Genomic DNA, 15488 nt, shown 5'->3' with positions numbered 1-15488 from the left:
TACCTTTCGTAAGGTATTTGATGAACTCGGGCATCTAGTTTCTACGACTGAATCCCTCTTCAACCTTCACCAGGGTACTAGTACTGTAGGTCAATATGCCATTCGGTTCCGCACGCTCTCCTCAGACTTGGGTTGGAACAATGAAGCTTTGGTAGGGGCTTTTTGGCGAGGACTGTCTCCTCGTATAAAAGATGAGTTGGCAGGATGAGATACTCCCACCTTATTAGAAGGCCTGATTTCCTTGGCTACTCACATAGATTTACGCTGCCAAGAGCGTTCCCGCGAGGTCACCAGAGAGAGAAGATCTCCTCGATTGTCCTCTGCTGTTCGAGGTTCTTCTTACTCCCAACCCGCTTCTGTACCTTCTTCTTCCTCTCCTGAGCCTATGCAGGTAGATCGTCTCAAGCCCGCTGAGACTCGCACAGGGCCTTTGCTTCTATTGCGGCAGCGCCTCTCATCTCCTGCGTTCTTGTCCTCAGAGGCCGGGAAACGCCTCCGCCTAGGACAGGTAAGGGAGGTCTTCCTAGGTAACCATGAATCCTCTCCCCCTTTGACTCTTTCTGTTTTATTGCATTTGGGTTCCAGTCGTTTTTCTCTGGAGGCGTACATTGATTCGGGAGCGGCAGGGAATTTTGTACAACTTGAGACTGTAGAGAAACTTGGGATAATAATAATAATAATTTTTATTTATATAGCACCAACATATTCCGCAGCGCTTTACAAATTATAGAGGGGACTTGTACAGACAATAGACATTACAGCATAACAGAAATACAGTTCAAAACAGATACCAGGAGGAATGAGGGCCCTGCTCGCAAGCTTACAATCTATGAGGAAAAGGGGAGACACGAGAGGTGGATGGTAACAATTGCTTTAGTTATTCGGACCAACCATAGTGTAAAGGTACCGTCACACTAAGCGATGCTGCAGCGATACCGACAACGATCCGGATCGCTGCAGCGTCGCTGTTTGGTCGCTGGAGAGCTGTCACACAGACAGCTCTCCAGCGACCAACGATCCCGAGGTCCCCGGTAACCAGGGTAAACATCGGGTTACTAAGCGCAGGGCCGCGCTTAGTAACCCGATGTTTACCCTGATTACCATCTTAAAAGTAAAAAAACAAACGCTACATACTTACCTACCGCTGTCTGTCCTCGGCGCTCTGCTTCTCTGGTCTGGCTGTGAGCGCCGGGCAGCCGGAAAGCAGAGCGGTGACGTCACCGCTCTGCTTTCCGGCCGCTGTGCTCACAGCCAGACCAGAGAAGCAGAGCGCCGAGGACAGACAGCGGTAGGTAAGTATGTAGCGGTTGTTTTTTTTACTTTAACGATGGTAACCAGGGTAAACATCGGGTTACTAAGCGCGGCCCTGTGCTTAGTAACCCGATGTTTACCCTGGTTACCAGCGAAGACATCGCTGAATCGGTGTCACACACGCCGATTCAGCGATGTCTACGGGGAGTCCAGCGACGAAACAAAGTTCTGGACTTTCTTCCCCGACCAGCGACAGCACAGCAGGGGCCTGATCGCTGCTGCCTGTCACACTGGACGATATCGCTAGCGAGGACGCTGCAACGTCACGGATCGCTAGCGATATCGTCTAGTGTGACGGTACCTTAAGGCTCGGGTGTTCATGCAAAGCTGCATGAACCAGTTAACTGCCTAAGTATGTAGCAGTACAGACACAGAGGGCTATTAACTGAATAAAGTGAATGAGAACATAATGCGAGGAACCTGTTTTTTTTTTTTTTTTTAAATAGGCCACACAGGGATCGTTAGGTTAGTGCATTGAGGCGGTAGGCCAGTCTGAACAAATGAGTTTTTAGGGCACGCTTAAAACTGTGGGGATTAGGGATTAATCGTAATACCTGACAGACCCTTGGAGACTCCTTGGCAAGTAGCTTCAGTGGACGGTCAGCCTTTGCGGGAGACCACCAACCTCGTTACCGAAGAACTGGTACTTCAAATTGGAGCTTTACACCGAGAGAGATTGGCTTTCTACGTTTTGCCTTCGTTGTCTCACACTTTCCTTTTGGGACTTCCTTGGTTAAGAAGTCACGAACCCACCTTGGACTGGCGCACCGGTGACGTTCTACATTGGGGACATTCTTGTCAGAATAAGTGTCTGCTTCCCATTCTGCCCGCTAGGTCCTCGCGGTCTGCTCCTGAATCTGCAAATCTACCTTCGGCTTATTGCTCTTTTTCGGATGTCTTCGAGAAGAAAGAGGCAGAGACTTTACCACCGCATCGACCATATGATTGTTCAATCGATCTCATTCCAGGTTCTTCTCCCAGAGGTCGCATCTATCCTCTATCTCCCTCCGAGACTCAAGCCATGCCTGAGTACGTACAAGAGAACCTGGCCAGGGGCTTTATTTGGAAATCCTCTTCACCAGCAGGAGCAGGTTTCTTCTTTGTCAAGAAGAAGGATGGTTCCCTTCATCCCTGCATTGATTACTGTGGTCTCAATAACATCACAATCAAGAACAAGTACCCACTTCCCCTCTTACCTGAACTCTTTGATCGTCTGCGTGGTGCTCGAATATTCTCTAAACTGGATCTCGGAGGAGCACACAACTTAATTCGAATCCGCTCAGGAGACGAATGGAAAACTGCCTTCAACACCAGAGACGGTCACTACGAGTACTTGGTTATGCCATTTGGTTTGTGCAATGCGCCAGCTGTCTTCCAGGAGTTTGTGAATGACATCTTTCGGGGTCTTCTGTATACCTGCGTTGTGGTTTACCTTGACGATATTCTTGTGTACTCTCCCGATCTGTCTTCACATAGAAACCATGTTCGTCTTGTACTACAGCGTCTTAGGGAGAATCGTCTGTACGCCAAACTTGAAAAGTGTGCTTTTGAGCAGTCGTCTCTTCTGTTCCTGGGTTTCATCGTCTCTGATTCCGGTTTGCGCATGGATCTGGGAAAAGTTTCTACCGTGCTCAATTGGCCGCGTCCGCTCGGAGTCAAGGCAATTCAGCGATTTCTGGGATTTGCGAATTATTACCGGCAGTTTATTCCTCATTTTTCCATTTTGTCCACTTCCATCTCTGCTCTAATAAGAAAAGGGGCTAATCCACACCACTGGTCAACTGACGCCGAGAAGGCTTTCTTATCTCTCAAGCAAGCTTTTGCCTCAGCTCCTCTTCTACAACGTCCAGAAGCTAATAAACCTTTTATTCTCGAAGTCGATGCCTCCGCCACAGGGGCCGGAGCAGTTCTTTCTCAGAAGTCATCTACCGGTCGCCTTGCTCCTTGTGGTTTTTTTTCCAAGACCTTCTCCTCAGCCGAGAGGAACTACTCCATCGGAGACAGAGAACTTTTGGCCATCAAATTGGCACTGGAGGAGTGGAGGTATCTTTTGGAAGGAGCCGTGCATCCCTTTGTGATCTATACAGATCATAAGAACTTGGCGTACATTCGTTCTGCGCACAGACTAAATCCTAGACAGGCCAGGTGGGCTCTGTTTTTTGCCCGTTTTGACTTTGAGCTTCGTTTTCAGCCCGGTAAAAAAAAATCTCAAGGCTGACGCATTGTCTAGGTCCTTCTTGTCGGAAGATATCGAGAAGGAGGCCACGCATATCATCAATCCCTCTAAGGTCATCACTGTTGCTCCAGTTGGTCTTACCTCGCTGCCTCCGGGTAAGACTTTTGTGTCTATGAAGAACAGGGGACGAATCTTACTATGGGGCCATACCTCCAAGTTGGCAGGTCACGCCGGTCTCAAAAAGACTCTCATCCTGGTGTCCCGCTATTACTGGTGGCCGTCTCTTCCTCAGGATGTCCAAGACTTCGTAGCCTCGTGTCCCTCTTGTGCCAAGAATAAAGTTCCTAAGCAATTACCTACTGGTCGTCTTCGTCCTCTTCTGATTCCTTCCAATCCGTGGCAACACATCGCAATGGATTTTGTTACTGACCTACCCAGTTCTTCTGCTTGCACCGTTATCCTTGTGGTTGTGGATCATTTCTCGAAGATGGCCCATTTAATCGCTCTTCCAGACCTACCTTCGGCTCCTGAGTTGGCAAAGATTTTTGTTCACCATATATTTCGTATTCATGGATTACCACAACAAATTGTTTCTGACAGGGGAGTCCAATTCACCGCCCGCTTCTGGAGAGCTCTCTGTAAGTCTATGAACATCTCACTTGATTTTTCTTCGGCCTACCATCTGCAGACTAATGGTCAAGTGGAGCGCACAAATCAGATTTTGGTGACTTATCTTCGTCATTTCTCCAATGCTCATCAGAGCAACTGGTCAGATCTACTACCGTGGGCAGAATTTGCTTATAACAATCATACCAGCGAAGCTTCTTCCAAGTCACCATTTTTTATCGTCTATGGTCAGCATCCAGGTCTTCCTCTACCGGTTCCTCCTGTCTCTACTGTACCGGCGGCTGATCTTCTGTCTAGAGAGTTCTCCAGTCTCTGACAGGAGACCAAGTCCGCTCTTGAATTAGCACAGGATAGAATGAAGAGACATGCAGATAAGAGGCATCTGAATCCTCCTCTATATCAACCGGGTGATAAGGTCTGGTTATCTTCTAAATTTATCCGTCTTAAAGTTCCTTCTCGTAAGCTGGGTCCCTGTTATATTGGTCCTTTTGAGGTTTTGACTCGCATTAATGAAGTCTCTTACAAGCTTAGGTTACCCTCCTCTCTTCGAATTCCCAATTCATTTCATGTGTCTCTTCTAAAACCAGTGGTGTTTAATCGGTACTATGCTTCAGCTCCTTATTCTCCTTCGCCTGCCCCTGCTGATGATGTCTTTGAGGTAAAAGATATTCTCGCTATGAAAAACTTAGAGGTAGAACTATGTTTTTGGTGGATTGGAAGGGTTTTGGCCCTGAGGAGAGGTCCTGGGAGCCTCGGGAGAACATCCAGGCTCCTCGAATTTTGGCTAGGTTTCTTTGTAGCTTAAAACAAGGGGGCGTAAAGAAGGGGGTACTGTTACATCTTCGCTTCCACCGCGGTTCCCTGCTCTCTCTTGCACTCACCTGTCTACGGCGCCTCGGCGCGCCTCCTTTGCCGCGGGTTCCCGTCTGGCGTCCTCTCATCTGCGTGCGCGCCCGGACTCTGCTTCTTGCCGGCTGCGCGCACACGCTCGGTTCAGCGCTGTGCGTGTACATCTCTGAGAGTCTCCCTGCCGCTCTATCTTTTCCTCTCTTTTCCCTGGAGGACTCCAACCTGGAAGTGCTCACTGCACTGGCCTTATTAGTCCGCCTCTTCCTCCAAACCTCGCCTTGTGATCATTTGTACTTGCAACTGACCTTGGCCGCACTATTGTCCTGCGTCTCATTTGCCTGACCTTGTGCTTCTTTCTCTATTTCCCTAGGTCCTGTCCTAGTTCCTTATCGAGTCTATCTCCACGTAGTCCTGCTTGCTAGTCCGCTTCTTCAGCACCGTCTCTGCTTCACTCTCCAGCCTGTCCTCAGTTATCTTCCGGATTTGTGCTTCTTTCTTGTACCACTACATCACCTTGTCTTCCAGCTGCCGTGGCGATAGTCTCCCGCGGGTCTGCCCCTAATGCTCCCTGTATAGGGTTCGGTTCCATCTGGTCAGCTCGCCCGTGGGAGGATCATTGTCACGGTCCAGTGGGTCCACCCCTTCGTTCCTTTACGTCTCCGTCATTGTCACACTAGTCACAGTAGTAGTAGTTACAGGACTGCACTCAGATGACATCTAAGTGCAGCCCGATTCTTACACACCCCTTCGTTGCTTTACGTCTCCGTCATTGTCACACTACTCACAGTAGTAGTAGTTACAGGACTGCACTCGGATGACATCTGAGTGCAGCTTGATTGTTACATATACTACATACTACGTGGCTGGGCAATATACTACGTGACTGGGCAATATACTACGTGGCTGGGCAATATACTACGTCAATGGGCAATATACTATGTGGCTGGGCAATATACTACATGACTGGGCAATATACTACGTGGCTGGGCAATATACTATGTAACTGGGCAATATACTACATGGCTGGGCAATATACTACGTGGCTGGGCAATATACTACGTGACTGGGCAATATACTACGTGACTGGGCAATATACTACATGGGCTGTGCAATATACTACGTGGACATATGTTATGACCTGGTGGTCAAGACAATAATGGACCTGGTGGTTAAGAGCACACGGAATGACCTGATAGTTACTGATAATTAAGGATGAGCTCTGGGACGTGGGAACTCTGCTAACCGCAATCCCTAATCCTATCAAACACACTAGAAATAGCCGTGGATTGCGCCTAACGCTCCCTATACAACTCGGCACAGCCTAAGGAACTAGCTAGCCCTGAAGAAAGGAAAATAAAGCCTACCTTGCCTCAGAGAAATTCCCCAAAGGAAAAGGCAGCCCCCCACATATAATGACTGTGAGAAAGATGAAAATACAAACACAGAGATGAAATAGATTTAGCAAAGTGAGGCCCGACTAACTGAACAGACCGAGGATAGGAAAGGTTACTTTGCGGTCAGCACAAAAACCTACAAAAAGACCACGCAGAGGGCGCAAAAAAGACCCTCCGCACCGACTCACGGTGCAGAGGCGCTCCCTCTGCGTCCCAGAGCTTCCAGCAAGCAGGACAACAAAAAATAGCAAGCTGGACAGAAAAATAGCAAACCAAAGAAATACAAGCTGGAACTTAGCTTCTGCAGGGAAGACAGGTCACAAGAACGATCCAGGAGAGAACTAGACCAATACTGGAACATTGACAGGTGGCCAGGAGCAAAGATCTAAGTGGAGTTAAATAGAGCAGCCCACTAACGAATTAACCTCGTCACCTGTGGAAGGAAACTCAGAAACACCCACCAGTGGAAGTCCATGGACAGAACCAGCCGAAGTACCATTCATGACCACAGGAGGGAGCCCGACAACAGAATTCACAACAGACATGCATATTCTAGAATACCCGATGCGTTAGAATCGGGCCACCATCTAGTATATATATACAGAGAGAAATATGTCAGTGAGATATATAATCAGTGCTTTGCATGGGTAGCTTAATGTCCATGTATTATGGAAATAAATAAATACATTTCTGAAAAAAATGGTGTGGGGACCCTCTACATTTTCTTAACCAGCTGAGGCAAAGCCAACAGCTGGGGAATTATGTTATTAGCATGGGAAGGGGGTAATACACACTGAGCTTTCCAGGTTATTAAAATCAGCTCAAAGCTGTATACTTAGCCTTTACTGGTTATTAAAATGGGGGACCCCCTAAAAAAATGACATGGGTTCTCCCCTATAATTAATATCTAACAAAGGCTAAGCAGACAGCCGAGGCTGATATTATTAGGATAGAACGGGAGCATGGATATTGGACCCGTGCCATACTAAAAACAACAGCTCTCAGCTTCCCCAGAAAAAGCAAATCCATAAGATGCGCCAATTCTGGGGCTTAGCCTCGCTCTTCCCACTTGGCCTCGGTGCCTTAGAAGCTCCATGTTAATTACCCCCTTCTCAGGCTACAAACAGCTACCAGCTATCCATTTTCCCTCTGTTGGTTAACAAAATTTCTGGGGATCCCATACCATTTTTTTCTGTAATTTATTGATTTATTAATTAAATAGATGAACATTAAACTACACACGCACTGTACACAATTATATATGTCCCTCACACATTTGTAGCCATCTATTCTATGTATATACAGTATATCTATTCTATCTATTGTATTCTGTGATTTTACTGTACTCGGCTGACGAAATGCCGGGTTTTCTAGGAGATGAGTGTGTAAAAAAATGGGCAGCACACGCATGGTTCGTGCGCTGTGTGATTTTTTTCTCGCACCCATCTTCCCATATAAGAGGACAATCACAGCATGCTGCGATTTTTTTCTCAGTCCAATCTCAGCTGAGAAAAAAATTGCAGATGAGCAATGACTCATAGAACAACATTAGGAAGAGTGCAATCTGATTTTTTATCGGATTGCACTCGTCCGTGTTTCTCGCAAATGAGTATGAGCCATAAGGCTCATTGTTTTCATACCTGTAAAGATGTCTTGTTCTAGGTTTGTCTTCGGTGCTCAGGAAATAACTAATATACAATAGAAATGAAAGGTCACAACAAAGTCAATGTGAAGCAAATTACATTATGTCTTTATGTAATCCAATATACAAAACCATGGACATCTATTGCAGATCTTGTCTTTTGCTAACAAGGGGGGGTCTGCTAGTACCCCATCAATTATCTAAGTATATGGACAGACCACGCGGGATGGCTTGTCTAAACCAGATAATATCATTAGGGTTAATCATACAGTATACTGTAGCTGTACGCACAGGACTGATATAGACAGCATGATATATTGCGTCCTAATCACTCTAGTCTTAATGATCACTGACTGTAGGAAAATGAAAGAATATAAATGTACAGGTCAAATGAAGGGTAAAAGTGTACAGTGGCCTCCATAAGATGTTAGGTGATTGACATTGCCAGTTTTCCACAAATGTGGAAAGAGCATTTACAAATAAGAATTATAACATTAGAAATCAATACTCACACTGTTTTGTTGTCTGACTTGTAGGCCAGAATCCGAGTCACATCCCATTCCCCAGATGTCAGCATTTGTAAAGAGTTTTCTTTGCCACCTAGCTGCAGTGAAGATAGTGCATTAATTATATACTGTACTTTAGCAGGGTGAACAGAAAGAAACAACTGAAGGTGTAAAAGTTATGGGGAAGCTATCACACATTTGTTTTCAAACTAAAATGAGAGATCACTTTATTACATTGGTCAACAAAAATTGAGTGATGACAAAAAAACAAAGTGTCTGAGCACCTAAGGACTGACTTTCTCCCTTCCCAGTGATCCCAAGAAAAGGGCTGTGAATTCTGGGAAACTAGTTTTGCATAGCCCTGTCTTGAAGGGAGCAGCGACTTCTCAAATTTCTGGAGTCTCATTAACATTGAATAGAAATATAGGGCCTGATTCAGTAACACGATTAGCTTAAAAAGTTTAAGTTATAGTTTATATTAAAGGGATTCTTGTAGAATGTGATGTTTATCACTTTTTCAGACAAGCTTTATAAGTCCAAGGGGGCGGTACAAGAGATTTTTTTATCAGGGGCATGATGTTCATCATCTTCATCTGCATAAGGTTGACCAATCATAAAAAGGCAGCAACAAACTGTTGGAAAAAAACAAATTCACCACCACAATAGAGAATTTCCTCTTTCTCTCAAGGGTTTGGGGGATGGAAAGCTGAACATTTCCATGAGAAGATGTGGAGATGCTCCATGACACTGGGGGAGGTGGCGGTGCTGAAACATCCTTTCTTTGTGGGGAGGCAGGTGGTGATGTTGATCGTGAGTTGAAGGAAGAGGCCGAGACTGCAGAAGAAGAGGGAGCAGGAGGAGGCTCAGCTCTGTAGTGCTTTTCAAGGTGTGCACTCCACTGCACTTCATGCTTGGAATTCAGATGCCTCGTCATGTAGGTGGTACTCAGTTTCAGAACATTTATGCCTTGCTTCAGGGTCTTACGGTATAGCGTGCAAACCACTTGTCGCTTGTTGTCAGCACATTGCCTGAAGAAATGCTATGCCAGAGAGCTCTTTTGAGCTGGCTTTGGTGTTCAAATTTGTTTGGCGCGGTGGGCAGTATCAGCCGACGTACTGGCTAGGGGCTGCTCATAGTGCTTTTGCACCCTGCTCCCTCTTTTGCTGTTCTGCTGGGGCAGAGTGACCACCACCTCTTTCGCAAAACTACGCTCATCACTAGGATTGCCTTCGCTCCATGTGTGGTCTAGGACCTCATCATCTTTCACTCAGTCATCACCCCTGCCCTCCTTGCCAGTCTGCACACTGCAAAAAGATGCAGCGGTTGGCACCTGTTTCGTCATCATCAGAGATGTGTTGCAGTGGTCCGCTAACTGTGTGAACTATCCATCCCAGGTACTCATCCTCCAACTGAACAAAAGGTTAAGCATCAGTGCACTCAATATCTTCCACTTGTGGGACAGATCCATGTGAATGGCCCACAAAACCACAGCCAGCGGAGTCATCAAAAAGCAGAAGTGACTGCTGCATGACTTGGGGCTCACTCTGCTTGGCTGATTTGCAAGGGGGTGAGGTGGAATCCAAATGATCATGGTCACAGGTGCCAACGCTGCTTTCTGCAGTGGACTGGGTGGAAGATAATGCAAAGGAATTGGAGCCATTGTCAGCCATCCAATGTAACACCATCTCAACATGTTTTTGCTTCATCATTTGGGTATCAGTATTTGGCCCTATGAAATGCTGCAGAATGCCCTGTCACCAGTGTGCACCAGAGGAAGGTGTTGTACTTGGGCACATATCAGTCACAGAATGATCACGTCCTCTCCCAGCAGCAGCTACACCACCTCAACGAGCAGCAGCTACACCAGCACCACCATGGCCATGTCCCCTATTTGATGCTCTTATTTTTTGAAGTGATTTTTAGGCACACTACTCTCACAGGGATGGAGACAGAGTGTGATTATTTTTTAGGCACCCTACTGTACAGACACAGTGGTAGAGTAAAATTACTTTTTACACCTGGCCACAACTTGAATAGACACAATGGTAGAGTAAAATAATTTTTTAGGCCCATAAATCTCAAAGAGACGGCTGCAGAGAAGAATTATTTTTCAGGCACATTACTCGCACAGACACAGCTGCAGAGTACACAGAGGCTTTTTAGAACAGTACTCTCACAGACAGGGGTGCCGAGTACACCCATAGGCCATACTGTCCCTCACTCCAGCTGCATAATGTCCCTACACTAATCAGAGCAGAATGGCGACGGCACCCGTGATCCAGCATTTATACAGGCCAGGTCACATGGTGTGCCAGCCAATCACAGCCGTGCCAATAATTGGCATGGCTGTGATGGGTCCGGAAGTGCCCACAGCCTAAAATTTTGTTGATTTGCTGTGCAGCAGCCTTTTAACAAACTTTATTCGTCACCGAACCCGAACAGTAAACTGGACATCCGGTAAAAAGTCAGTTTTCGGGGTTCGGTACCCGACACTATGTGTCCGGTACTAACCCCGTACTTTACAGTTCATGTTTGCTTATCCCTAATAATGACCATTTTATTCATATATAATCAGTACCTGGGTGGAGAACATAGCGATATGGACATACTCCCCTTGTCCTCCTTGCTTCACTGGTACCAAGATAAAGGTAAAATCTACTGAAAATACGGGAGCAGCCTGCAAAAAGAGCACAGTGTTAGGCCTGATTCAGATGTCCATGAGTCATAAATGTGTTCGATGTGTGTTTTTACGGCTAGAACACGAGTAGTGTATAATAGCCATGTCTCGTCAAACTCAATCTGACAGGTGCCCCGCCCCTATCAAAGTGTATCAAAAGTGTGTAACCCCTCCCCTCCCCTTGTTTGACGGCTGGTATCCAGCTGTCCCTCCTTGTTTGATTTCCCCTTTTGATATAGTTTAATATAGTTTAATTTGTTGTAGTTTTGATATTATTCCCGTATTTTGTGGAATAACACATGTTTATAATTATAGCCTAGTCGTGTATTTATTTTACACGTGGTTTATAACACCTTTTTCATTTGTTTTATAAGATTTTATACGTAGCCCCGAGTTTGATTCTGTAAGCTTTTGTTTTATTCACAGTGTATCCATATAGTGAATAGGGCTGATGTTTCTGTATGCAATCCTACATCCTGTTATGTGAAAAGTATTCTCAAACACTAACTAAATGGTGAACATTACCTAAATTAGGTTAACTGTGGGTCAGAGGCTTATAGCACCTAGGTCAAGCAATTGTTGTTGTATTTGCGTACCCCATAAATGTTTATTCTCACAAACAGAAAAGTTATTGTGTCCTGAAGATGGCATCTGAGGTTATTTGTTTTTTGTATTAGCTTTCTCAGAAAACAGCTGTGTTATCTGAGGGTCAGATATTTTTGTACAAACTCATGCTGTTTGGTGATCTTTGTGAAGCAGAACTTTGTTTTATAACACATTTGTACTTGTATTGTACCTGAATTGATATTTGCTTTCTCTTTTTTGTGTCCTGAAGATGGCATCTGCAAAGTTATTTGTTATCTACTGAGGCCATTGCAAGTTGTGTTTATTCACATTGTAGCAGGTTTTATCCTTGTGGCTGCCTTATATACACAGAAGAGATATGCACCAATGTCACAACACAAGTTATAATATGACCCAATGTTACAACACAAGTAAGAAGCGGCGTGTTTTATACGAATAAAAACCAAAGACACGATATTGTAAAAAAAAATTTAAAAGATTTATTTCTCACGATAAAACAACAGCTCAAATTTTAAGTTAGCTAACAGCATGATGCTGACAAATGCATCTTTGCTGTATCTGATAACGACACGATGAACAAATAACGGCGCCTGAAAATCTTGATGTCACAAAATCTGATACGGCTCGATCATTATTCTGCATGTCAGACGTAAAATTTTGTAAAATCTTCTTAAATGGAAAGCCTCGCGCTATATGGTATAATACATATATGCAATAATGACCGCATACACTGCTATACAAATCTTGAATTTGTGCGCTCTGATAACAATAAGAATAACAATTCTTGTTCAGGAATGTCACAAAAGCGCGTGGAAAGATAATATTATCCGCACGGAAGCCGTAACTGTCAAAAAATATGCCCGTCTTATCGTCGCAGAGTACGATTAATATCCAGTGGCGACCAGCTTGATTTGCCGGGTCTGTATTCACAATATATGCCGCGGGTCTCTGAGTCACTCTTTCTTTCGGAAGCAAATCACACGGAAACACACCGGCGAATATGCGGTCTGTATAATTATCGGACCGCGTTACAACTGTAAGCTGCAGACTGTCCATCGTTGCTTAATTAAAATCGTACAAGATCTCTCGCCTGTTATTAATTTCCAGAATGGTGTGGTTGACTGCAAAGACAATCATATTTATCGTGTGGGGTGTCGCTATCGCAAAGCGGACTTCAGCACGCAGATTACCTGTTTTAATGAGCGAGAAATGGCCTCCAGGCTCTTGATCAGGCGATAAATCAAAAGCAAATAGCGTGAAGCCAGCCATAAATTCTTCACGATCTATCGCCATGGCACAATCAGCCTTTTGCTTGCCCGATATATGGGCAAGCGCCATATATTCTCTGATGGCTAAATCAGCATTAAAATTAGGATTATAAGGCCTCGCGGGTATCTGCTGACCATCCAGATATAATGCCGCGTGATTGACGTGGTAGTGGTGAAAGTCCAGTGGGTTTTTTGTATAAGAACCGCTGAAGCCCTCATTATCTACAAACCCCAATATAACAGTTTTTGGTATCTGTCCTAGGAAGAGGTTCTCGTGGTTCGTGATTCGTGTCCCTGCGGCGATGCTGTACACTTTCAGGCATGTTCGGTCAACAGCGTACTTGGCTGTTGCTGCTAGGAGGGCCTGGCTGTGGCCGATTCGGACAGCCGGTGATACCTGCACTCTTTTCACATAGAGAGCCGCCTGCGAGATTTGTACCTTCAGCGGCTCGGCTTCTGCGGACATGAGGCAGAAAGTATCCTTATTTCTTGACAGTTTAACCTTAAGGTCAAGGCCGTTCAATATTAACTTTGGCTGGTTAAATATATCCCCAAATATGGGTCCCAAAAGGTCGATGGGTTTTGAGCGAGAGGCGGCACTGGCTCTTTTGATAAATCCCGCATTTGCGCCATCCAGGCGCCTGTCATTATGATGCCCCGCAGTGTCTTTATAGAACAAACCGGCTGTAAATTGCGATGCCAGCGTCTGTGAACTGTAATTTAAAAGGGTCTCTATGTAGGCTCTATAGCTGTAGAGATTGTCCGATTGTGAGATAAGTCGGTCTCCCAGAGTAATATCGACCTGGTTAAAAAGAGTGGCTAGAGGGTAGTTTATGAGCGCCACACGCGCACCATCGGCGATGGCCGTATTATCATGCTTCACGATGCGACAGCTTATGTACAGTAGCGTGTTGTTCAGATCATAATAATAATCACCACTACCAGATATGTAAAACTCCAACGGTCCATTGTCTGACAGAGCAGCAACAGGCTGTACTTCTACAAATAGAGATTTCTCGATACTTGTTTGAGTCGGTGGTACGGCAAAAATATCCAGTTCAGATTTTGCGCACTCTACAGAAGCGTCATGCAGGAAAGCCATGGTAACTGATTAGAAGATGTCGTCCGCAGAGCGTCTTACTCGTTTCTGACGGGGGCGTCTCTTGGATGTAGTTTTATTCATGAGCATCGGCGGTAAAGGAGGGCAAACGCGGCGCTTTCTTTTTTGGGCTTTTTTAGCGACATAGATTATCCCAGAGCCGTCTTGATGGGTTGGCGTATTTATCCTTTTCATAAGGGCAGTCGATGCGGATGTCACGGCATCTGCAGCGATGTTCCGGGCAGCAGTCCGAACGTGTGGTTTTACTAATTCTAAGCCTTTTCTGAAAAGCGGCACGGCGCGACGAAATAAACCTTTAAATAGTCCTGCCAGTCCAGAGCCATACATGTACTCGCTCCCGCGGAATCCCTCTAGACCGTGCCCCGACTGTGCAGTATAGTAGCGGGCATAAACAGCAGGATCTCCATACACCCTTTGAGACAGCATTTTATCGTGTCAATGCTGGCGAGGTCTAAAATGTAATCGCACTATACACTTGCCGTATCTGAATTTAACCGGCGTTCCCTGGTCCGACATGACTGTAATGTTTATGGAGTCAAAGTGTTGCTTGCACAGCGGTATGTAATCGGGCCGTGAGTAGCGCACCGTGACAATATCATTATCATCGCCGCTAACTTCTACGGTTCGTAGCAGTTGAACGTAACTGTCACCTACAAGTTGATGCTGAATTATATCAGTGTATACAAAAAGCGAATAAAAACCAGCCTTTGAATCGGGGTAAAAGCGGCGATTCCACGGCATTAAAGCAACGGGGGAGTCATCGACGGTCTGCAGGCCGAAAATAAATTTTAACTTAGTACCCAGAGTAAACTGTATAGGGGATGGGTCGGTCAGGATCACCTCGCGGCGTAGCTCATCATACCGTATTCTGTAGGCAGGCGTAGATAAATACAGCGCTTCTATTCGGGCATTGACCGCGCCAACTAGCTTAGGAATGGACGAGTAAAATCCTGATTTTATGTGATACTGTACTAAAGGTTCGCCGTGTTTAGCCGCGTAGAAGCTCCCTTCAAAAGCATCAAACGTGTTCCACGTATGGGGGTACTGTATTTCCGTTAACGCCACCTCATAATCTGCCGAAAGATGAACGGCCCGCGCTAACTTGGTATTGTACTCCGATATTGTGTTTTCAGGGTAGATTTTAATTGACGAATTACTGGGTAATGTCACGAAAAATGAGCCCGCTTCCATGGTTATATATCTGTCAACTCTGAGGCCGGGATCCAACTATTGAATTTTTCGGGGTAGCCCAGCCATTTGACAAAGCAATGACTCACACCCCTGACACGTTTTTTTCTCAAAATCTTTTCTACTCTGTAGACACGATCCTCAT

General features: G+C 45.5%; 1 protein-coding gene across 1 annotated transcript in view; it reads right to left on the bottom strand.

The window, feature by feature from the left end:
* The window catches only part of LOC138670754 (inactive dipeptidyl peptidase 10-like), a 265499-nt gene that overhangs the window by 120992 nt on the left and 129019 nt on the right, over positions 1–15488 (bottom strand). Inside the window, exons 9-11 of the mRNA XM_069758378.1 lie at positions 11084–11182; positions 8512–8603; positions 7998–8045 (exon numbers count right to left, since the gene is read on the bottom strand). Coding sequence (XP_069614479.1) covers positions 7998–8045; positions 8512–8603; positions 11084–11182 — 239 coding nt within the window. The remainder of the gene's footprint in view (positions 1–7997; positions 8046–8511; positions 8604–11083; positions 11183–15488) is intronic.

Source organism: Ranitomeya imitator, chromosome 3 (genome assembly GCF_032444005.1).
Source record: "Ranitomeya imitator isolate aRanImi1 chromosome 3, aRanImi1.pri, whole genome shotgun sequence".
Taxonomy (NCBI): Eukaryota; Metazoa; Chordata; class Amphibia; order Anura; family Dendrobatidae; genus Ranitomeya; species Ranitomeya imitator.
This window is presented reverse-complemented; position numbering and strand designations above follow the sequence as displayed.